This window comes from Oncorhynchus mykiss, chromosome 10 (assembly GCF_057628025.1).
Source record: "Oncorhynchus mykiss isolate SJ-2025 chromosome 10, ASM5762802v1, whole genome shotgun sequence".
In the NCBI taxonomy this organism is placed as follows: domain Eukaryota; kingdom Metazoa; phylum Chordata; class Actinopteri; order Salmoniformes; family Salmonidae; genus Oncorhynchus; species Oncorhynchus mykiss.
In genome coordinates this window covers 13,750,685-13,775,460 of record NC_143031.1, presented here as the reverse complement: position 1 = coordinate 13,775,460, position 24,776 = coordinate 13,750,685, and the positions used below count along the sequence as shown (strand labels likewise).

Sequence of the window (24,776 nt, the reverse complement as noted above, 5' to 3'; positions counted from 1 at the left end):
GAAAGAAAGAAAAGCTGAAATAAATCATTCTCTCTACTATTATTCGGACATTTCACATTCTTAAAATAAAGTGGTCCTAACTGACCGAAGACAGGGAATTTTTACTAGGATTAAATGTCAGGAATTGTGAGAAACCGAGTTTAAATGTATTTGGCTAAGATGTAATGTAAACTTCTTACTTCAACTATATATTACTACCATTCAAAGTTTGGGGTCACTTAGACATTTCCTTCAACAGTGAAGAGGCGACACACAGTTCCTCTGTCCAGTGTCTGTGTTATTTTTGCCCATCTTAATCTTTTCTTTTTATTATCCAGTCTGAGTTATGGCTTTTTCTTTGCAACTCAGTCTAGAAGGCTAGCATCCCGGAGTCGCCTCTTCACTGTTGAAGTTGAGACGGGTGTTTTGCGGGTACTATTTAATGAAGCTGCCAGTTGAGGACTTGAGGCATCTGTTTCTCAAACTACACACTCTAATGTACTTTCTCAGTTGTGCACCAGGTTCTCCCACTTCTCTTTCTATTCTGGTTGTAGCCAGTTTGCGCTGTTCCGTGAAGGGAGTAGTACACAGCGTTGTACGAGATCTTCAGTTTCTTGGCAGTTTCTTGGCAGTTTCTTGCATGGAATAGTCTTCATTTCCCAGAACAAGAATAGACTGATGAGTTTCAGAAAAAAGTTTATTTGTTTACATTTTGAGCCTGTAAAACCATCAAACCCACAAATGCTGATGTTCCAGATACTCAACTAGTCTAAAGAAGGCCAGTTGTATTGCTGCTTTAAACAGAACAACAGTTTAAAGCTGTGTGAACATAATTGCAAAATGGTTTTCTAATGATCAATTAGCCTTTTTAAAATGATAAACTTGGATTAGCTAACACAATGTGTCATTGAAACACAGGAGTGATGGTTGCTGATAATGGCCTCTGTACTTCAAGGGTGACACATTTTTGACCTAAATGGGTCCTAAACCAATTTTAGAACCTTTTACCTGTCTATCACTGGAAAGTTATTCAATTCCCAAAGTGTCACTATGCATAATGCTGATTCTTTTCATGATGGAGAAAAAATGTCCGGGAGATTTCTTAGAACATGAGGTTGGAAATCCCTGTCGGTGTCGGTACACAGTTGTATGAACTTAAATACCACGTCAATGTCGCCAAGGTGCTACCTAAGCCAGTTTACTTGTGTATCTCACACAGTGGTTGCAAGTCTGCATCAGCTCAACTTAACTTGCCCGACTGAACAGTCAGTGGCATAAACTCAGAGGGCTTAGCCAGTAAAACGGCATCTTTTAACAGTCATCAATTATTAAGATAGTTCTCTCCAAGAGGAACATACAGGCTGTAGTTTATATGCGGTCTGACCAGTTGGATCACATCTTTCCCCAGTGCAAAATTGCTCTTGTCATCTGGAAACCATGCCAACATTCCCTCAAAGGGAGAAAACTGCTGTGATTTACCTACAGTAGCAGCGATAGATATAATTATCATTTAGATTCCACTAAAAACTTCCTGTTGTCTATACATAAAACCACAAGCTGATAAAGCATTTTACAGTAGGTGTTTATCATGTAGTCATTTGAATGGCATTCAGTGGACACAGCCAATGTTGAGGTTGTACCAGGTATGCCTTCCTCTTAAGTCTATTTACCTAGCTTGTCATCCACATCTGAAGTATTTGTTGATGAGAGGATCTGTAGGGATTCAGGAAAAACCACATTAACCTCAACTCCAATGGATCCAATGTTAATACAAGGCCTCAAACACCACTTTTTAAAATCACCTTATGCCTCATAAGACGCCCTTGTTTTACTGTGGAGGCTAGCCAAGACTGACCGGAACATGGGCACCTCCCTCGGCTGGGGATGGAGTCGTGTGTGTGTGTGTGTGTGTCCACTTATGTACAGTGACTACCTGTAAGTCCTCCATTAGTTTTGTTGCTTTGACAATGGTGTTATAGCACAGAGGTGCATTAATGGGTTGGAGAGGGCCTTTTTTGCTATGGTAACACAAGACCTAGTCGGTGTTACTCAATCGTCAGGGGATTATGTAACAGTGAGATATGTATGCTGTTGATGAACAGTGACAAGCCATCTGAGTGCCTTGGATAAAGAAACATGCATGTGCTCGCGAACACACTTCTTTGAAAATTTGAGGTGCTCTCAGAATCCCTTAAACAACGGCGGTATGTTAAAGTTACTGTACCCCATCAACCCTCAAGTCATGAGGAATATGATCAAAACACCTTTCTACTCTGGCTTTATTGTGCTCGGCCCCTTTTGACTTGCATTACTCGTTCATAAATAGCCTTTGACAGTGCAGATGCACGGGATTGTTGTCAGTGGGCTTTTTTTCTATTCTGTTTCTGCCTTTCCTCAGCTCTTGCTGTTTCACCTTGGCAGGGATGGTATTTGGTTTATGTTACAGTGACAGTCTGTTATCGTATCCATCGCTAAACACACACTGACTGTAGTGCTGTTCTGTACGGCCACGGTGAGAATCGCCTATAGCGACACGAGGCATTGTAGAGTGATTGAGAGGGCTTTCAACACAGATGTCAGAGACAGGAGTGTACGACTAGAAAGGGAGCTGTTGGTTAATCTCCTGGTGACTGGGCAGCGTCAGGCGTCTGCTGCTGACATGTGCTGTCTTTTATTGTATAGGTTATCTGAGTTCCAAGAGGCCTTACTGCCTACAACTCCTGTCTCGCTCCCTTCTCTAGATTTCAGAAATTCTCTCAGGGCCATACAGCAGAGAGAGACCAGTGTATCTCAGTAAGATTGAAGGCAGCTAGGCTACTTACTACCTGTCACTTCTCTGGACTTTCCCTCTCGTCTCCTCTCAGCCCCCCTCCATGTAATCCATCTTCTCTCTTTCTTTACCCCGCTTCCTTTTTCTCTGGGAAGCTTCTGAAGTGATCACAGTAAAAGTCAAACAATAGCTACTAACATATGCCTGTGACTTTAAAGTGCGTCATGTTGATGGTTCTCTAGAAAATGTGACTTTCCATGGAATCCCTCTTCCCTCTTAGGAAGTTTGTATTTAGTTTGTATTTTCTGATACATTTGTATTCAGTTTATTTCCTGATAAGAATGTAAATCACAATACTGACTGTTTTCCTCTTTGTCCACACAGATCATGATTGAGTTCTGCCCCGGAGGAGCCGTGGACGCAACGATGTTAGGTACGGAGACGTTGTGGGGTCCGGAATTATTGGATCCCTTGATAAAGATGAGCAAAACATTATTCCAATTCTGAGCTATGTTGTATGCTAAATTGGAAGCAAAATAGCCCCATAACATGAAAGATCCACCACCATATTTTGTAGTAGAGATGAGGTATTTTCTGCACATGCATTGTTCTTTCGGCAGGCCAACGTTGAGCTGACGAGGGCAGTCCATAAGCGCAGACAAAAGATATCAAGGATCCAGAAAGATTCTGTATGGAGGAATTTTCTAAGATCCCTCTCATTATGTTCTCCAATCGCATAACACATTTTAGAAAAAGGCTCAGTGTCATTATCCTCACAATTTAAGAGGGTGCTGAAGTATTTATAAACAGGGGATCCAATTATTTTTCTCCCATATATTTGAGATTTTTATGACTTTATCTGAGAAATTGTATTAGTATAAAATAATATACTTTTTCTCCCCAAAAATGCATACAATATAGGTCAGTATTTGTGTTATTTATTTTATGCAGTATTTTTTGCTCATCTTTATCAAGGGTGTCAATAATTCCAGACCCCACAGTACTGTAGACAGCGTGGTGCTTCATGGGTATGTGCTCTGTGCTCTCTCCCTTAGAACCATAAGCTTCCCTCTTCCATTTGATGTTTCAGATTCTATACCTCAGGCCATAGCTGCAAGGGCCAAGGCATTGTTGCTCTTAAGAATATTGCTTTATTATAAAATAATTGGCGAACAAGGCCAAGTGACGTCACGCTGTAATGGATCTGCTATTGTTGCAAAACACTAAGCGCAGATAGAGAGGAGACCCCTGGTAGTTTCCATGTAAAAGGACCGATGAGCACCGACACGTTAACTTCATATGTGCATGTTGAATTGGGTGTCAAATTAAATCAAAGAGTCTATATTTTTGAGAAATTAAGGCACATACATACATACATACATACATACATACATACAGACAGACACACACACACACACACACATACATACATACATACACACACACATACACACATACATACATACATACATACATACATACATACATACATACATACATACATACACACATACATACACACATACACACATACACACATACATACACACATACATACATACATACATACATACATACATACATACATACATACATACATACATACATTTATTTATTTTCCATCCTAAAAATCTAGAATAATGATTTCTGGTCAAACTGTTGGAGAAGGGGTCTCAGAAAACATCAGCTACCAGAAAAAGTCTTAACTTATTAGAAATACATCAGCTAGAGCTGTCAAATGACAAATAATTAAGTTAGTTAATGGTATTAGTTAATCGTTACCAAATCGGTAATGGAATTTCAGAAAAATCCGTAATGAAATGTCTGCAATTGAATTGGCTGCAATGGGGAAATCATAGTATTCACAAAACTGTTGGGTCCACAAGTTTAGATGGCACAGTAAATAGTCTAATGTACTGTTCAGTAGATCTGAGTACACAATTTACTGTACTGAACTATAACCTACTCTACTGAACTCTGCTCTACTGTACTGTGGAGTTTCCCTCCAGCTTCTACTACAGCAGTCGCTGGCCCCAAATACAGCTAACCAAACACAGAAAGAATCGAGATAGCCTGCTTTAGCATGTGAATGTTTTCTCAAAGTCAATTTACACTCTCGGCTCTCAGGGGGCAGTGACCTCTTAAGACTACTTACATATTGTACTGGCAGAAGCCCGATCTGCTGCATAGAAAATACTCAGGTGACCCAATAAACCACCTTGCCTTCGGGGGAGTTCTGACTTGTTACTAGTAAAAATGGGTTGTACCATTTTTCTCTTGAGGGGATTTAAAGTAAAACTTTTGTTGATGTGTAAAGTGATGTCCATTACCCTAACCGGTGTCCTCGCCTCTTTCTGGTCTGCAGAGCTAGACCGGGGCCTGATAGAGCCCCAGATACAGGTAATCTGTAAACAGATGCTGGAGGCCCTGGTCTACCTGCACAGCATCAAGATCATCCACAGAGACTTGAAGGCCGGGAACATCCTTCTTACACTGGAGGGAGACATCAAGCTAGGTGAGTCCCTATATTCTCCCTCACATTGTTTTACCCATAGAATGTATTCTTCTAGAACATGGAGACCTCTAGAATGCTAGAACCAGTGTTCTACTAATTGGGTCTAACCATCCCCCTTAATCTTCCTCTGTTATCCACAGTCTTAAACTATTTGGATTAATTCTCCAGTAAGCAACAACGACTTCTCATTGGACATTGTATATTGGTCACGGTTGTCTTTGGAAAAAGTGGCTGTTATCTTGTTGGAAAGCAGAGCGTGATGGGAATGTTCACATAAATCGACCCAGTTAGAAAAAGTCCTTCCCTGAGTCATCTTGGAAGAATCAGATGTGAGATGTCTTGGAATGCGGCATTCTGATAAATTCTTTCTCAATGTGATTTATAGCTAGTATTCTGTTGAGTTTCAATATCCCTGAAGTTCTGTGTGCTGAGGATTTGGGTCCAAAAGGTCTATCAGATTTTTGTTGAATCGCCACTTGCCAAACTATACGGCTGCTTTGTGGAGCCTATAATAGCTTTATAAATGTCAGTCTGAGAGAAAGGGAGGAGCAGGGAAGAGAGCAGGACTGTACTCGAAAGGGCTGCCTGATAACGCCCGTGAACTTTTAAGGACCCCCTGGGAACTCCCGCTGTCAGTGACTTCCAACCCACTGTCTGAACTTCAGACAGTCTGACTGATTTGTCATGTTACAAGGCCCTCTTCAGTGCCTCACATAGTTTCACTAGGACAGACTCCGGAGCTTTGTTTTAATGATTGGGAGAGCCTCTAATGGAAAGTTACCCAAATAAGACCGACGTGTACAGTACAGTTCTCATGGCCTGTCATTTTGCTCCATAGATGTAGAATTTGGATCTGCTCCTCAGGAACGGACAACCGATACTATTGCTGTCTGGGGAAAGTGGAGTATTTTCATCCTAGATCATAGGGTTGTCCCATTCTCAAATCAAATCAACCATCACTGAAAAGGCATTGGCCCCTAAAGAATTCCCCAAGGCCTAACAGAAATCAGACACTATACTTACAAAGGGAAGTCTGAAGTCTGTTCATGATTTAAGTAACTATATTACAAGATAATATATGACCAAAATGTTTTTATTTAACCTTTGTTTAACTAGGCAAGTCAGTTAAGAACATTCTTATTTACAATGATGGTCTAGGAACAGTGGGTTAACGACCTTGTTCGGGGGCAGAACGACAGATTTTTACCTTATCAGCTCGGGGATTCGATCTAGCAACCTTTCGTTTTACTGGCCCAACTCTCTAACCCCTATGCTACCTGCTGCCCCAGGTAGTCTCATTGTTAATAAGAATTTGTTTTTAATTGTCTTGCTTAGTAAATAAAGGTGGTAGTAACAGTATAAAAGACTACAATCTGAACTCTAGACCTAACATTGCCCTGGTCTCATCCCAGGCGGTCTCTGGTAATATCCTGAGAAAGACTCATGTGTTGCTAAAGCAGAAATAACATCTCTGTAAGTGCTGGATCATGTTTGGGGAAATGGAAAGGTCGTTTGGGATGTTATACCCTGTGCTGTAAATTGAATCAGTCAGCTTTGCGTCTTGTCTCTGATGTCATGGCAGTTTTACGGTGTAGAAACACATTCCTCCCCCGGAAGAAGAAATTAGGTTATAACACTGGCCTGTCAATCATTCTCTCTACCAAGAAATGGAGTTCTGAAAAACATTTGAACTGTTCTGTTTTCTTTCAGCGGATTTTGGCGTGTCAGCGCAAAATACCAAAACTCTGCAAAGAAGGGACTCTTTTATAGGAACACCATACTGGTGAGTACATACACATGAAAACAAAGGGGAATGACAATGGGTGTCGACACTGCCAGTGATTGTGTCCAAAATGGCACCTTTTTATTGGTCTCCGGTCAAAATGTAACGCACTATGTAGGGAATAGGGTTGTACTGCATGACTGGATGTCAAACATCTTCTTGCTACTACCCATGGTACCTATTAAACCAGTTCTATGTTCTGCTTGATATCATAATGCATAATGACATTCCTTAAAGTAGTGCCCACTCCTCAGTGTAATTTGATCATAGCCTTACAAGGCCCTAGGAAAAGCTCATGTCTTTAGTTTGATTCTGGACCTTGTGCTTTAGCTGGGCCTGGCTAGTTTGCCAATAAGCATGGTTCGGTTGAAGTTAACTATTGACCAGAGCAGGTTATCCAATGTCAATTGGGATAGCTTCTCACCCTGCCCAGGTGTTGCACAATGTTCGATAGCGTCATAAATGAGATACAGATGGAATTTCATTGTGTATTCTGCTGTGAATTTGAAGCTTATTTAAAAAAAAAAAAGATTTATTTAACCTTTATTTAACTAGGCAAGTCAGTTAAGAACAAATTCTTATTTACAATGACGGCCTACCAAAAGGCATCCTGTGGGGATGGGCTGGGATTAAAAATAAAATATAAATATAGGACAAAACAAACATCACAACAAGAGGGACAACGCAACACTACATAAAGAGAGACCTAAGACAACAACCTAACAAGGCAGCAACACATGACAACACAACATGGTAGCAGCACAAAACATTATTGGGCACAGACAACAGCACAAAGGGCAAGAAGGTAGCGACAACAATATATCACGCAAAGCAGCCACAACTGTCATTAAGAGTGTCCATGATTGAGTCTTTGAATGAAGGGACTGAGATAAAACTGTCCAGTTTGAGTGTTTTTTGCAGCTCATTCCAGTCACTAGCTGCAGCAAATGGAAAAGATGAGTGACCCAGGGATGTGTGTGCTTTGGGGACCTTTAACAGAATGTGACTGGCAGAACGGGTGTTGTATGTGGACTACCTTAAGCTTTAAACCCTCAGAGGTAGTAATCACACCTGTGCGGAGTGGGGCATTCTTCTTACTAAACCTCATGACCTTAGTTTTGGAGGTGTTCAGAACAAGTTTAAGGGTAGAGAAAGCTTGTTGGACATTTAGAAAGCTTTGTTGTAGAGCGTTTAACACAATCTGGGGAGGGGCTAGCTGAGTATAAGACTCATCTGCATATACATGGATGAGAGTGCTTCCTACTGCCTGAGCTATGTTAATGTAAATTGAGAAGAGCGTGGGGCCTAGGATTGAGCTTTGGGGTACTCCCTTGGTGACAGGCAGTGGCTGAGGTGGCAGATTTTCTGACTTTATACACTGCACTCTTTGAGAGAGGTTGTTAACAAACCAGGCCAAAGACCCCTCAGAGACACCAATACTGCTTAGCCGGCCCAGAAGAATGGAATGGTCTGTATCAAAAACTTTGGCCAAGTCAATAAAAATAGCAGCACAACATTGTTTAGAATCAAGGGGAATGGTGACATCATTGAGGACCTTTATGGTTGCAGTGACACATCCATAACCTGAGCGGAAGCCAGATTGCCGTGAGAATACTACAGACATCAAGAAAACCAGTCAGTTGATTATTTTTACAACACTTGATAAACAGGGCAAAATTGAAATATGCCTATAACTGTTAACAGTGTACCATTTCTTTATGGAACGTGTCACTTTTGATCGTAAGCAAACACTGCATACCCCTCTCTCTAGAGCTCAGATAAAGTATGTTATTATGCCTACTATCCACTTGGTCAGTAAACATAGCTCAATCGAAAGTGTGTTGACATGCAAATATTGTCCGTGAGCTTGGAATGTGAACTATTTACAACTTTTGCAATATGCCAACAGCAATAAATGTGAGGGACGTTTCAGATGAATCATATGAAACCTAAACATTGAAGTTAATCTTTTTTTTTTGTTGTCTTAAAACGCCAGAGGGAATTTGTCCACCATATTAGAGATCCTCTATTGTACTATGTTGTATTCTAGGATGGCTCCTGAGGTGGTGATGTGTGAGACCATGAAGGACGCGCCGTATGACTACAAGGCTGACATCTGGTCCCTGGGCATCACCCTGATCGAGCTGGCCCAGATCGAGCCCCCGCATCATGAACTCAACCCCATGAGGGTCCTGCTGAAGATAGCCAAGTCTGAGCCCCCTACCCTGGAGCAACCCAGCAAGTGGTGAGAGGAGAGGAGGGGGCAGAGAGGAGGGGCCATAGAGGTCTACGGGTCTACATCTGTCCTTTAAACTAAGCCGCCAGAAGCCGGTGAACACAGCAATATGAGTGTGTAAAGCTGTGGATTTTCTAATCCGTTTTTATGAGGCGGTGTGTTCCATTGCTCAGCAGATGCGAGAGCTCGGGCCTTTTCCCCCACTCCCCAGGTGCTGAGAGCTCTCTCCAGATGAGAAGAGCATTGCTAGTGAAAGCTTTATTTGTCGAAAGAAATATAGCCGTGATTAAAGTAATGATTACCCACCTTGCAGAGCTGTGCAGCCAACTGTGTACCACATTCCTGAATCTGTTCCGTTCTAGCCTCACTGTGTCATTAAGTTATCTAGTGAAAATATCACCACCACCCCATCAGTCCTTCTCCCTTCTTTGATTAATGTTCCCGGCATTCTGTGTGTTTTAAGGTCACGGGAGTTTAAGGATTTCCTGAAAAAGTCGTTGGATAAGAATCCAGAGAGTCGGCCAGACGCCGCACAGCTCTTGGAGGTAAGCTAGCCTCAGACACACTATATATACTGTTGTATACCTCGCTCTGATGTATGAGGACGTTCTCCCTCTGTCTTTTTCTCACTCTTCACAAGTCCACTATCTTAACCTCCCAAAACATCAGCTGTTTCAGACACAAGAGGAATGGTGACATGATACGATAGGCAAATGAGCAGTACCATAAAAAGGGCATTGGGTAGATGGAGAGTGCGGAAGAGGGGGCAAGAGAGAACGTGGAAATAGACGAGGTGTCTATTAAAATGCAGGAGCCACAGCTTCCTGTCTGGGTTCCACAGCAGAGGGTAATGCTAGCAACTTGCATTCCTGTTTCCAACTAATGGCGCTTTGGGATTTCTCCTTATTCTCTCCACCCTTTGCCAATTACAGAGCCCAAAGCCTGCTGGAAGTTTAGAGGGAGATGGGAGTGGTCGTGTTCAGTGCTGCACGGAAGGTTTTGATCGCTATCATATTTATGTTTCTAGCCCGGTTAGATGGCATTGATGGCAATAAGCCCATTGAACAGCATTCATCCGCACCATCTGTGACTCATGACATAGATCAGGGATCATCAACTAGATTCAGCCGCGAGACAAGTGGATGGTCAGGGGGCCAGAACATAATTACAAATAATTTGTCAACTGAAAATTGACCGCCAGAACAGATAATATTTGACTAAAACATAATAATTTCAAACCTTTCTTACATTTATATACAATCACATATCTATCTAAAAACATTTTTGCTCAGCAAACTTGGGGGGCTAAATGAATTCACCCACAGGCCGCCAATTGGCAAACCCTGACATACATTGTGACAGGGGGAGGAGGCCTTGGGGTTACTTCGTGTTGTGGATCACTAATTAATAGACAGACTGGAAATCTAATTAGAGGGCAGTTTAATTACATCCATTATTCCAGTGAAAACTTGGACGATGTCCATGTGCTATATATTATGTCAGGGGACAAACATAAGTCTAGTCAATGTGACTGTAGCTCTCTTCTCTCCCCCTCTCTGTTATGGCATGTTATCACAGCACCATAGTGCCCTCCAAGCTCCTCACTAAGCTAAGGACCCTGGGACTGAACTCCTCCCTCTGCAACTGGATCCTGGACATCCTTACGGGTCGCCCCTAGGTGGTGAGTGTAGGCAACAACCCATCTGCCACGCTGACCCTCAACATGGGGGGGGCTCTCAGAGGTCCGTGCATAGTCCCCTCCTGTACTCCCAGTTCACCTACAACTCCATTCAATTTGATGATGACATGATGGTGGCAGGCCTGATCAATGATGAAGATGAGACAGCCTATAGTTTATCAAGAAAACGTCACAATAGCGTTCGACTTGTCTGCTCCCAAAAACGTTTTCGACACGCATCTGTAAAATGATAGTCTAGAAACTAAAGCTTTGGTTGTCTTCCTCTCAGGCTTCCATGTCTTCTCCCTGGACCTCCTAAATTGGCTCGTTGTCAGGTTCAAAAAGCCTAAAATTTGCTTGTATTGGTCAGCCTGTTGCGTGCTTTGGTGTGTGTGTGTGTTCCCAAACAAGGACCAGGCAGCTGATGTTGGTGGAATTTGGAGGATGATGAGATATGTTGGCACGACTGCCATATTGCATCTCCATTCCAAAGCCCTTGCTTGGAAGTGTACTTCGCCAGACTGCTAAGAACCTTGCCCTCATCCAGGCCAAGGTGGCAAGACACGGTAGTGATGACACCATAGGCCTTGTTGATCTCTGCACCAGACAGGATGCTCTTGCCAGCATACTTTGGGTCCAACATGTACGCTGCGGCATGTAAGGGCTTCAGGCAGAAGTCATCATGCTTTTTGATGTATTTCAGAACTGAAGTTTCCTCTGCTTGGAGCAACAGTGAAGTGGGTAGCGCAGTGTGGATTTCTTCTCTTACATCTGCAAGCAGTCTGAACATCAGACAGGATGTCTCCCTCAATCTGTGCAATGGCAACTGCTATAGGTTTCATGAGTTTCAGGCTGCTTACCACTCTTTCCCAAAACACATAATCCAGGAGGATCCTCTTGATGGGGCTGTCCATATTGGCAGACTGTGATATAGCCATTTCTTGGAGAGATTCCTCCCCTCCAGGAGACTGTCGAACATCATGACACCACCACCCCAATGGGGGTTGCTGGGCACCTTCAATGTGGTGCTCTTATTCTTCTCACTTTGCTTGGTGAGGTAGATTGCTGCTATACCTTGATGACCCTTCACATACCTAACCATTTCCTTGGCTCGCTTGTAGTGTATCCATTGTTTCCAGTGCCATTATGTCCTTGAGGAGCAGATTCAATGCATGAGCAGCACAGCCAATGTGTGTGTTGTGAGGGTAGGACTCCTCCACTTTAGACCAAGCAGCCTTCATGTTCGCAGCACTGTCTGTCACCAGTGCAAATACCTTCTGTGGTCCAAGGTCATTAATGACAGCCTTCAGTTCATCTGTGATGTAGAGACCGGTGTGTCTGTTGTCCCTTGTGTCTGTGCTCTTGTAGAATACTGGTTGAGGGGTGGACATGATGTAGTTAATTATTCCTTGCCCACGAACATTCAACCACCCATCAGAGATGATTGCAAAAGTCTGCTTTCTCTGATTTTCTTGACCTTCACTTGAACTCTGCATCCAGCAAATTAGTAGATAAAGCATGTCTGTTTGGAGGAGTGCATGTTGGGTGAAAAACATTCAGAAATCTCTTCCAATACACATTGCCTGTGAGCTTGAAAGGTGAACCAGTTGCATACATAGCTCGAGCAAGACATTCATCAGCATTTCTCTGACTACGTTCCTCCATTGTCTAAAAAACTTCTGATTCATGAGCTGTTGCTGTTTATAAGGTGTCTGATTCCTCATTTTCATCTCGAATAGAAGTAGAGGGACTTTTGTCAGAGGTTGTGAGCGCTGAGGGAACTTTATGCACTTGGCCAGATTCTGCATCTTTGTTGCATTCTTCACATGATTTGGTACAGTATTTCCAATTTACACAGCTTTTCCTTCTACATTAGCTGCAGTGAAATGTCTCCACACATCAGATAGTGCCCGTGGCATTTTCCTGTAAAGATTAGAAAAAAGGAGGTAAAAGACCCCAAATTCAATTCCATGTACAGATAAATAGTTAAGCAGTTAGATTAAACAACACCTTTGTGAGATAAGATGCATTTTTTTAAATGAAACATGTATGGAAACAGGAATTAACACTAGCAGAAATTGTTAACAAGTTAGAAATTATTTAAACACTGTAGGCTACTATTTACTAGTTAACAAAAAATCATGGATGTCGTATAAAATATATTCACCCCAGCCAGTATTGTAATCAAAACCAGAAAGCATGTAGTCCTTGGCTCGGACAGTGTCGTAGTGCGGGCTCAATAGCATCTCATTAGTGTGCAAGATCTTAAGATTCAGCTGTACATGTGATGTGACAAAATTCCCAGGCTTACCTTCTCGTGGAAAATTTTCAGAAAATATCTGGAAAATTCCCGTGAAGTTTCCAACCCTAGTCAGAACTGCACATTTTGTAATGATTTCACATTTAGCTCCATCATCAGAGTTATAGGGCAATCAGTAAACCTCCATTTATCATGCATTTTCAGATATGTGAGGGTAGCTAGCTAGCGAATGCTCATTTAGCTTGCTTCATCAGGGATTAGGCTTTTGGAAAGGGCTCAACATCTTCTGGTAAAGTTGTCAGTCAGACTTCTGTCATCACTATTATAGATGGCAAGCAAATCAAACAAAATGTGGATATAGTCATCTAGTTTATCCCTTGTTAACATCTACGGGATTGTTGTCCCCTTCACCAGACGGTTGAGCTAACCTGAGCTAATGTGATTAGTATGACGTTATAAGTAACGAGAATTTCCCAGGACATAGACATATCTGATATGGGCAGAAAGCTTCAATTCTTGTTAATCTAACTGCACTGTCCAATTTACAGTAGCTATTACAGTGAAATAATGCCATGCTGTTGTAGGAGAGTGCACAGTTGTGTACTTGAAAATGTATCAAAAAAACAATTGGGCACATTTTATACAACATTTTGAACTGTAATGCAACGGTTCATTGGATCAGTCTACTAGCTAGCGAGTACATTTTTTGAATTGAACCTTTATTTAACTACGCAAGTCAGTTAAGAACATATTCTTATTTACAATGACGGCCTACCCCGGCCAAACACTAACCCGGACTACGGTGGGCCAATTGTGCGCCACCCTATGGCACTCCCAATCACGGCCGGTTGTGATACAGCCTTGAGTCGAACCAGGGTCTGTAGTGACGCCTCTAGCACTGAGATGCAGTGTCTTAGACCGTTGCACCACTTGGGAGCCCCAAATTTGATTGACATGGTCAATCAATCAATGTAGCTTATCATATCTGTCTGCAGCAATCATGGTTAAATACTATTTAACAATGTTGAAAAGGGGATGATGTAGGCTAACTTCACTAGTTAGGCCTACGTTGGTTGGAGAAAACAGTACATTAGGTCTACTTACCATTATGTTTAGCCAAATGTACAAAGTTTCTACCGGTAGCTTGTAAAGTAAACATTATCAACTATATATGTAGGGTCTTAATTTGATCACCCTTTTATTGCTGAGGGTTTTCCTGCACTTAAGGAAATGCAAACTAGTGTATTCAAGTTTTAAAAAGGCTTCTAAAGTTTGTCATTTCAACTTTAAAATGTCAACCTCTACAAAAAAATCCATGAATTATAATCCACATAACAATTCACATTTCTTGTTGTTGAAGGATTATTTTCCTGCTGTAGCAAACTGGCTCAAACAGTAACGTTACATGGGCAAATGGGCCCTTCTGCTGCTTAATTCCCCCATGAAGGATGGGGAAATGAACATGAACCACTCATACTTACTAGTCAGGTATAGTTCACTTATTTTATATCACTCAAATATCCAATTAATGTTGGCTACTGTCACGCAACTGAAATGACATGATCAATTGATGTTTACTGATCATTAAAATCATGCATTTTACTTGCTGTAGGCATATAACGCTGATGGAGCTGTTTTGCATGGAATAATCAAAAATGTGTAGTTCTGACTTTGCTCTTCAAGAGGTGATGATATTAGAACTAAATAATTTAAATGTATTTAACAATCCCTTGAAAACAGCACACAGTCACCAAAAATGTTTGACATGGGCCCTCAGATCCTCAAAATATTATACAGCTGCACCATTGAGATTATATTGAGTGGCTGCCTCACAGCTTGGTATGGCAACAGCTTGGCATCCGACAGTAAGAAGCCACAGAAGGTTGTGCGTACGGCCCAGTACATCACTTGGGCAGAGGTCCTTGCCATCCAGGACCTCCTATATCAGGCAGTGTCAGAGGAAGGCCCTAATTTCTCAGACTCCAGCCACCAAAGTCATAAACTGTTCTCTCTGCTACTGCACAGCAAGCAGTACCAGAGAGCCAAATCCGGGACCAAAAGGCTCCTGAACAGCTTCTACCCCCAAGCCATAAGACAGCTGAACAGTTAATTAAATGTCTACCCTGACTATTTACATTGACCCCCCCCCCCCCTTTTTAGTTGCACTGACTCTCTTGTACTGGCTCTATGCACACTTACTGGACTCGACACACACACTCACACATACTACACTGACACTCCAACACACGAACACACACTACATACGCTCACACACACACACACACACACAACACACTCACACATGCTTATTGACGCCACACTCACCCAGAGACACACTTTCACACTCTTCACATACGCTGTTGCTACTCTGTTTATCTATCCTGATTGCCTAGTCACTTTTACCCCAACATACATCAAATCAAATGTTATTGGTCACATACACATGGTTAGCAGATGTTAATATGGGTGTAGTGAAATGTTGTGCTTCTAGTTACGACAGTGCAGTACATATTACCTCAACTACCTTGTCCCCTGCACATTGACTCGGAACTGGTACTCCTTTTATAGTCTCTTTATTGTTGTTTTATTCTTACTATTTATTTGTATATTATTTAGATTTCTTACTTTTGAACTGCATTGCTGGGAAAGGTTCTCGTAAGTATTGTATTCGGCGCATATGACATAACGATTTGATGACCATGGTCGCCTCATCCCATATGAGGAATGTTGTATACATGTTGTCTACACAACCACATGATGAAGTATCTTAACTCCCCACGGCCGTGATGGTGGATCTGGTGGGGACCATCTTGGCCTAACCACAGATCTAGGATCAGATTACCCATGCCCAAATTCTAACTGGACCAGCAGTTGGGAGTAACTTCAGCCATTCTGTGCCTCTACCTCTGGGCCATTTGGTTGACAAGAAAGCATTTGACACACCGTGGCCCATCAGCAGTCCAGGCCAGGCCTGGGTGAGAGAGGCTACAGCGGTGAAGCACTCCCCTGTAGCCGTTTGCTTTCTTCACCCATTGTACGTTGGCTTAGTGTAGCGCTGGTTGTCTGGGCTCAGATGTCATAGTACACATGTTGAAGCCGGAGGGGCAGAGTCTACCATAGTAGGAGTGTTGATATAGGATCAGCTTTGCCTTTTAGATCATAATGAATAAGATTACATGGACCGGGGGAGGGCTGATCCTAGATCAGCACTCCTACTCCGAGGTGCTGGGTCTCAGAATGGGGCTGCGGTGTAGAAGGACTCACTGTTCAGCTCAGCAGAAACCAAGCTTGTGGTTTTTATAATAGTTATAGAGAGGTACCGTGTACCCAGGAAGTGATGTGTTTTAGAATGTCTTATCATTTCTCTTGGATTTCCAGCGCGAAGTCCATAAGTCTTAGTGACTTGTTTTAAAATACTTCTCACTGTTTTATTTGATACCCTAGACACTGCTGTGTGGTGTTCAAGTACAGCACTTTGCCTGGCGTTCTCCTGTCACCTGTGTGATAGCTGGCACTCTGTTCTCCCCTGACTCATTGCTGACTTGATTAATTTTATGTAATTGGAGAAGTTAAAAGCTATTGCTAATGCTACCACACAGATTCAGGCAGCCCAGAGTGTCCCTTTGCGCCTTAGCCAGTCTCCTCTCACATGCCTACCTGCACCAGCTGGGCCAATTAAATTACCTGTGGTGCAAATCACCTGAATAATGGATTACTTTCTCTTTTATCTTCTCTGGGCTACCTGAACCTTTTCACAGCCTTGTTTGTGGCTGTCAAATGATCCCCTCTTAAGCCAGCTCATATTCATTCACTCTAATTAAATTATTCTTCTCTTTTTAGCTCTGTCTAATCTAGGAACTTGGTATCATAAGCACATGTGGATTTGGGGTAATAAACTCTTCATTGTTTCATCAGGGTGAGCTCATACCCTGGTCTCTGGTATTCTTGCCATGGGTCGATGCAGGTGGCACATTAAGTTTCTCCCTTCAGTGAAAGTTCCTCTTTGCTTTCTATGCCCCCGGTCACTGTTCTATGTTCTTGGGTTGTAACATGGTTGTCCTGACTCCCTCTTGCCTCTGCCCCCCAGCACCCCTTTGTCTGCTCGGTGAAGACTAACAGACCCCTGCAAGAGCTGGTTGCCGAGGCGAAGGCTGAAGTCATGGAGGAAATTGAGGACAATAGAGAGGAAGGAGAGGAGGATGACACCGCTGAGCTCACAGTCCCAGTGGTAAGACTTTTACTGCCAACTCTCTACTGTGTCTTCATCATCTCCCTCTTTATCGTTTGTGTGAGAAAGAGCGATATTAACAATCTCAAATAACAATTTTATTGGTCACATACACAAATTGTTGCAAAATGCTTGTTTCATACTAGCCTTATACAATAGATCTCAAAGTGGTTTGGCTTATTCAACCAAGAATGAATCTCATTACCAATCATAATGGGAGGAAAATCAAAGGAGGGTGTGTGTAGCAATGTCATCTTAATGTCTACGTACAATAACGGCTGTATAGAATTACAGTACATCAACTTTTGACAGTTTCTATGTATGCTGACTTCAGAATGTTTCTGCTAGCACGCCCTAAACCCCACAATCCGCAGCTTCCTGTGTGTGTGTGTGTGTGTGGTCTACCCTCTAACTGGGGAGTGTATTGACTGAGCAGGGGAGGTCAGGACAGCGCTCACTGAAGTGTGGGGGTGTGTCTGTGGTGTTAGGAGTGCAAACACTGAGTTGGACACACACACACTGAGATGGGGCCGAGGGGACACACACACAGACTGAGATGGGGCCGAGGACACACACACACACACACTGAGATGATAGAATACAAACGCACACAAACTCGAGCACATTCTGCACATACTGATAGTCGCACACTCCCGGGGTGACATCGACCACCAGCTGCCATTATGTCCATGATGAGGACTCTTTGTATGGTCATTCCACTATTCAAACACTAAAAGGCAATTTCTTGCACAAAGATTGCGCCTCATCCAGGATGTAAAAACAACCTCAATGGAGAATCTGCATAGAAAATGTTTTGTTTTTTTTCAGGATAAGGGTTAATCTGTTTCAGGGAAACACCCCCTAAAACATATACTATTCAAATCCTATCAGATCTATTAATCAAACACTTCTAGTTAAGTTTTTCTGTGTACTTGCCATGTGATCGACTAATGGGTTTGTGGTTTATGCATGTATAGGGGGAAAGTGAATTAGAAAGTGAGAGAAAATCTGAGGACACTCACTCACAACTCACTGGAGCCAAACAAAGGAAGAGAAACCGGAATTCATGCTTTCACACACCCATTTACCCACCGCTAAAAATACATGCTATTTGTCCTGCACACCGGCACAAATATCGCCTTAGCTTCTCCTCTTGACAACTTCCTTATTCAAAGTTTGACATTACCCCTATTCCACAGATTTTATCTTTAAGTTAGCATATACCTTATTTTTCTAATAAAACTGTACTAAAACGAAGTTAACGACATTAGACTGGTATTATGTGATATGGACCTGAGGTAATTTCAGGTCGGTCATTTTGGGTGGACCCTAGCAGTTGTCTTCATTATTGTTTTTGCTAAGCTTAGCTCATCAGTATATCAGCTGTCTGTCTTGTCCTCTAGTCTTATAGCTGCTGCTGACGCAGTCTGAAATCAGCACACGCTCCAAACTGCTTTCACCTCACAAACACAAACGCCCCTGCCCCAGAGGGAAACTCGAGGCCTAAGAGTGCATCTTTCAGGAAACCTTAGACCTCCTTTGCGCTCGCACGCACGCACACGCGCAGGAACCCACAGCATGTGCATTGGCGGAGTGTAGAGGCTGTGAATAGCCCTCTCAGGGCCTGGGGCCTCATTTATCAAAGGTGTGTGTGAACGTGCGTGCGAAAAAAGACTAAACCTTGCGTGCGCTAGTTTTCCTGCAAAGGTTGGTATTTATACTTTTTGAATTTGATGGGAAAGTGTGTGTATTGCCACACAAATCCCAGACCATGTGTATGCGCAACTTCTAGTGGTTGATCAACTGTATTACATGCAAATGTTGTTGTTGGGAGAAATGGAGGTGTTTGACGCACAGGAGTTATAATAATGGTAGGCTAATAACATTAAAACGTCTAGGCCTAATGATAAAATATATGCATATGTTGGTAAAAAGATCCCATACCCAGTTTGCATAGCAGAATGTTGCTTAATATATTTATTTTAATTTGATTATATATAGGCCTAAATCATAATCATATAGCAGGACGTGTCCCTCGTTTTCTGACATGACTGGTATATTCCCGCTACACAACCAATATTAGGATACCATTTATCCATCGCTGTTTCAATAACTAACCATGCTACCATTTATCCATCGCTCATTCAATAACTAACCATGCTACCATTTATCCATCGCTCATTCAATAACTAACCATGCTACCATTTATCCATCGCTCATTCAATAACTAACCATGCTACCATTTATCCATCGCTCATTCAATAACTAACCATGCTACCATTTATCCATCGCTCATTCAATAACTAACCATGCTACCATTTATCCATCGCTCATTCAATAGCTAACCATGCTACCATTTATCCATCTCTCATTCAATAACTAACCATGTTACCATTTATCCATCTCTCATTCAATAACTAACCATGCTACCATTTATCCATCGCTCATTCAATAACTAACCATGCTACCATTTATCCATCGCTCATTCAATAACTAACCATGCTACCATTTATCCATCGCTCATTCAATAACTAACCATGCTACCATTTACCCATCTCTCATTCAATAACTAACCATGCTACCATTTATCCATCTCTCATTCAATAACTAACCATGCTACCATTTATCCATCTCTCATTCAATAACTAACCATGCTACCATTTATCCATCTCTCATTCAATAACTAACCATGCTACCATTTATCCATCTCTCATTCAATAACTAACCATGCTACCATTTATCCATCTCTCATTCAATAACTAACCATGCTACCATTTACCCATCTCTCATTCAATAACTAACCATGCTCGAAAGTAAATAGACTGGTAACCTATGACAGTATGGGTAGGCTACAGTCTTGTTTTGCGATATGAGCGTGGCATAATGGCCTACTTAATCTTAGAGCCTATACCAAGGCAGGAGATAGTTTGATAAATTGCAATCATTTGTTGCACACACATCCTAGAATCTCCACGTATGCCAGAATTTAGTAAGAAATGTACGCACGGTTGATAAATGACCCCCCCACCCCAGATCTACCAGATAGTTCATTCTGGTATTAATATCTGTAGATTTCTCCAGTTGTGTTTAGAGGAGCCAATTGAAAGGCTGGCCGCAGTTGTAAATATGGCAGATGACGTTGTTTGCTTAACGCTCCAAGACAGCTCATACCTATCTCAGGATCTCTGAGCAGGGGGACTTGATGTAGGTCAGAGTTTCAACAGGAATAGCTTCATTCCACGAGACGGTACCACTAAAGGTCAACACCAGCTTTCTGCTGCAATATGAAGCCAAGAGACTAAGACTATTAGGCATTAAGGCAACATCCATTTAATTTGGCTCATATTAGAGTGATTACATTCAACATTGGCACTGAAGGTGCTTCTGGCTGCTGACAGCTTCAAATAACAATGGATTTCTTCTCCTTTCCTCTCTTCCCTCCAGTCTCCAGACAAGGACCCGTCTCAGACTAGTCTAGAAGGGGACCAACCCACAGACACACCCTCCAAAACCCCTGTGGTGGACGAGGCCAAACCCCCCCTAAGACCGCCCCACAAGGTCGATGACCAGCTGATGGACCGACAACTCCCCGACGATGGCATCAGCATCATGGACTCGGACAAGCCCGAGAGCGAGACCTCCGGTAAGACCGCCTCTGACTCGGGCATCGAGGATGGGAAGAGCACCCCCACTTCGGACGAGGGCAAGCCCGTGGACACCCCCGAGACCGAGAACCCACCCCTGCTGGCACAGCCTAAGGTGGTAGAGGTACCAGAGATACCCCAAAGCCAGGAGGAGGGCAGCACCCTTACCCCAGACCCCACACCTCTGATCGGGATGAATGGCAGCATGAGGAGTGGGCCTCCGGAGAGGGCCTCTATAGGGGCTAACATGGACAACCTGATGCCCCACCCCAATGCCAATGGCAGAATCTCCAAGAGGTACTCTGACGCGGGAAGCATGTCTGCCTCTGAGAGCATGGACATCAGCCTCAACCTGTCAGGAGACATGTCAGTCAACAAGGACGACGGGACCCTCTCCTCCAGGGTGGTGAGTAATCCCATGTTTAATGTCACATTCCACTGAAGATTTACCACAGTCTTTTACCAAAAAATCGACGACTTAACTTTTGTATGATTATTTCCACGGCCAGGCTCCAGTGCCTAACTGACCTATGGCCTTGGTGTACCTGCTCTGACTTGGGGCGAGACCGCTGTGACTTCCCTGGGCTTTTTTACATAACAATGGCTACCTGTGGACACGGTTAACACATTCCACGGTTAACACATTCCACGGTTAACACCTACTCACAAAGCAACTGTTTTGAGAATGCAGAGGTTGTTGAACTCTCATTAACATAATCACTGGAAACACTAGTGAGTAAGCTTCAGTTTTGTTATGTTACTTTATTCAAGGTCTGGAGATAATTAACCTTAGTGAAGCTATAGTTCTACTCTTACATATTTGGCATTTTATATCAAGATGTAACTGGTTAAACCATAACTTCTAAAGAGAAAAAAATGACCATTAAAAGATGGTATGGAGTAGAGCAGGGATGGGCAACTGGCTGTCTCCTTTTGATGGCCCTCGGATCAATTTTAGGAACTCAGTCGAGGTCTCAACTTACTGTTGCGAGTCAGAATACTAGAATTTTGAAATTTGGTTGTGCATCAACAGTTTTTCCTCTTATGTCAGTCCCTGATAGTCACATGTCAGTATTTTTTTTATTGCTACGTTAGTTTAAAGGCCAGCTATCTAAACTTGTTCTCATGGTCGAATTATCGGCCAGGGGCCCATTTGATTTTGTAAGTCAGTGTCACTCAGATATCATATTAAAAACTGCAAACATTTCTCTCCACTCTATAGCAAAATGTGTAGAATTGCAGGAAATGAGTTGTGCTAATTTTTCTCTCTGCCCCATGTCCTTTTAAAAAGTCACCAGACTTTCTGTGCTTCCCATTAACTTTCGTTTTAGCATCTTTTACTTTCAGTTTTGTACACCAGCTTCAAACTGCTGAAAAAAATAATATTTTTGGTTATGTAAAATATATTTCACAGCAGTCAATGATTCTCTACACTATACTTGTTTTGTTACATAAACTGAAATTAAGCGAACTATTAGAATTTTAGCGACCAGAAAATGGAGTAGCGATTTCTGCGTAGGGCTGCTTTAAAGCTGAAATCAACAATAACGAAGCGTCCTGCCTGCGCTTTCTGGGTAAAAAGCTGAGGGATGGGGCTCATTGACAGAGCTATGGATGCCAGGACTGATCATCCATGATATCAACATTATAGTTTTAACCATGTTTTGAGGCTACAGTGATTGTTTAAATGCACTTTCTTTAAACAAGCTTATATTTTTGGTTCTGATGGGGTATGACCGCTGAACTAAGTTCATGAGGCATTTCTAAGTTTTATATTCTTCAAGAATCAGTGGGTACATGTCATTCATTGATAAGTCCACAAATGGATCTAGCAACTGCAGATAGCCCCTTTAAACTGTCCATAACCTGAATTCATCCATTTTGGATCTTGTCAAGCAGTGGAGCTCCACTGACTACAAGCTGATATTTTTAAGGAAAAAAAAAGAAGCTGCATTTCTAGCAAAAAGGCTCTGATGGAATCAAACTACTGTTCTCTGGGAAATGGACACATCCATCCTTTAATGCCAAGTCTGTTTGAACTAATGTGACTCCATTTTCCATTCTTTTTGACCAATGGCTCTTTGTCTTGAGCTTTATTCAGCATTCAGAATTGTGGATGTCGTTTCTATGCGGTGATTGTTGCTATTCACTGTTGGACATGTGTTCCGTTTGTGATGTCTTTTTCCACAACAGATTGTTCAGCAGCCCCCCCCCCCCCCCCCCCCCCAAATGGGATTTTTGGGAGATGGGCAGGTCAGGAGGACCAGGGTTTATGAATGGAGATGTATGAGAGATCACAGGGAGGGAGGCTATTGCCAAAATGAGAGGCCCCAGCAGAGCTGCTGCTGCTCTACAGACCCCTGGGCCCTCTGAGAACACTGGATGTGTGCTCACTTGTTCACGTACATACGCACAGTGTGCACACACGCACAGAGTGTCTCTGTCAAAGGTTTAGAATGGCTACAGCAGGACATGTTTACTTCTCTGGTGAGAGATGTAGAGAGAACAGAGTTTGTTCAGCTGGACCTATACACTTTCATTTTTCATCAATAGGATTAATATTATTTCCACTAATAATTTTGAAATGTAGCCGTGTCACCCAGGCTCGTGCTACTCTTCCTGGGGAGAGACAGGAGTAGGTCTGACCCAGTAAGAATCAGTGTGGAGCCTGTCTATCTTTGTACTGTATTGGGGGTTGACAGAGCTCTGTTGTCAGAGAGAATCTCACTTCCTGCTTGGCTCTCCCTCCCTGTGCAGCAGAGCAGTGTGATTATAGAGGAACTTGCCCAGCAGGATCAGTCTTACACAAGTACTGCTCTTTCCTGTCAACTGGCAGGCAGGCTATACAGTGTTCTCCATTCACCACCTTCTCCTTTTAAAGACACTAGAGTGTTGTTCTCATGTTTCAAGGAAAGGAAACAAAGCATGAAGCTGACTATATTTCCTGATTTAAAAATGGTCTTAACAGTGTAAACAACACTGCTGCAGTCAGTCACCCAATTATGATACTAAACACACAGTCTTACTCTATATAGTAGCCTCTTAATCACTCTCTACCTCTGTCTCTCTCTCTCTCTTTCCCTCTCATTTTCAAGGGGCTTTATTGCAAGTGAAATAAACAATAAAAAGTGAACTGTAAATATTACACTCGCACACATTCCAAAATAATAGAGGCAAAAAGTTGTAACTGTGCAAAAAGTTAAAGTACTCTCTCCCCCCTTTCTAGGACTCTCGCTTCTCCAATAAGACATTGAAGCGCACCAGGAAATTTGTCATCGACGGCGTGCAGGTCAGTGTGACCACATCCAAGATCATCAGCGACGATGAGAAGAAAGATGAAGAGATGAGGTTTCTCAGGCAAGTCTCACTGCTTCCTGGTAAACCCTTCTTGTTTTCTCCCTGAATCAAGGTCAGGAAAAAGGGCTGGGTCTACTTCGCCTCTCTGTATAAAACAGGATCTCTGGTGCACTGAGTTGTTGAGAGCCTGGGCCGTGTTCGGATGTCCCCAATGTAAACAGACTATTTTGGGCATCCTGGTCTGCTCTTTTCCCTTTGAGATCAGTGCACAAATACACAAGAGGAGCTTTGTGACAGCAACAAGTGGCTAGACTTCATCTGAAAAATTGCAAATGTCAATATATGAGACAATGGCCACAGATCAGTGTGAGTCGTGTGAGCAACAT

At 42.6% G+C, this 24,776-nt stretch overlaps 1 protein-coding gene across 1 annotated transcript in view; it reads left to right on the top strand.

Annotated features, from left to right (window-relative positions):
• LOC110533364 (serine/threonine-protein kinase 10) overlaps positions 1-24,776 on the top strand; it is a 56,894-nt gene that overhangs the window by 20,369 nt on the left and 11,749 nt on the right. Inside the window, exons 3-10 of the mRNA XM_036989717.2 lie at positions 3,134-3,182; positions 5,115-5,264; positions 6,975-7,047; positions 9,098-9,292; positions 9,747-9,828; positions 17,309-17,449; positions 20,894-21,499; positions 24,320-24,450. Coding sequence (XP_036845612.1) covers positions 3,134-3,182; positions 5,115-5,264; positions 6,975-7,047; positions 9,098-9,292; positions 9,747-9,828; positions 17,309-17,449; positions 20,894-21,499; positions 24,320-24,450 — 1,427 coding nt within the window. The remainder of the gene's footprint in view (positions 1-3,133; positions 3,183-5,114; positions 5,265-6,974; positions 7,048-9,097; positions 9,293-9,746; positions 9,829-17,308; positions 17,450-20,893; positions 21,500-24,319; positions 24,451-24,776) is intronic.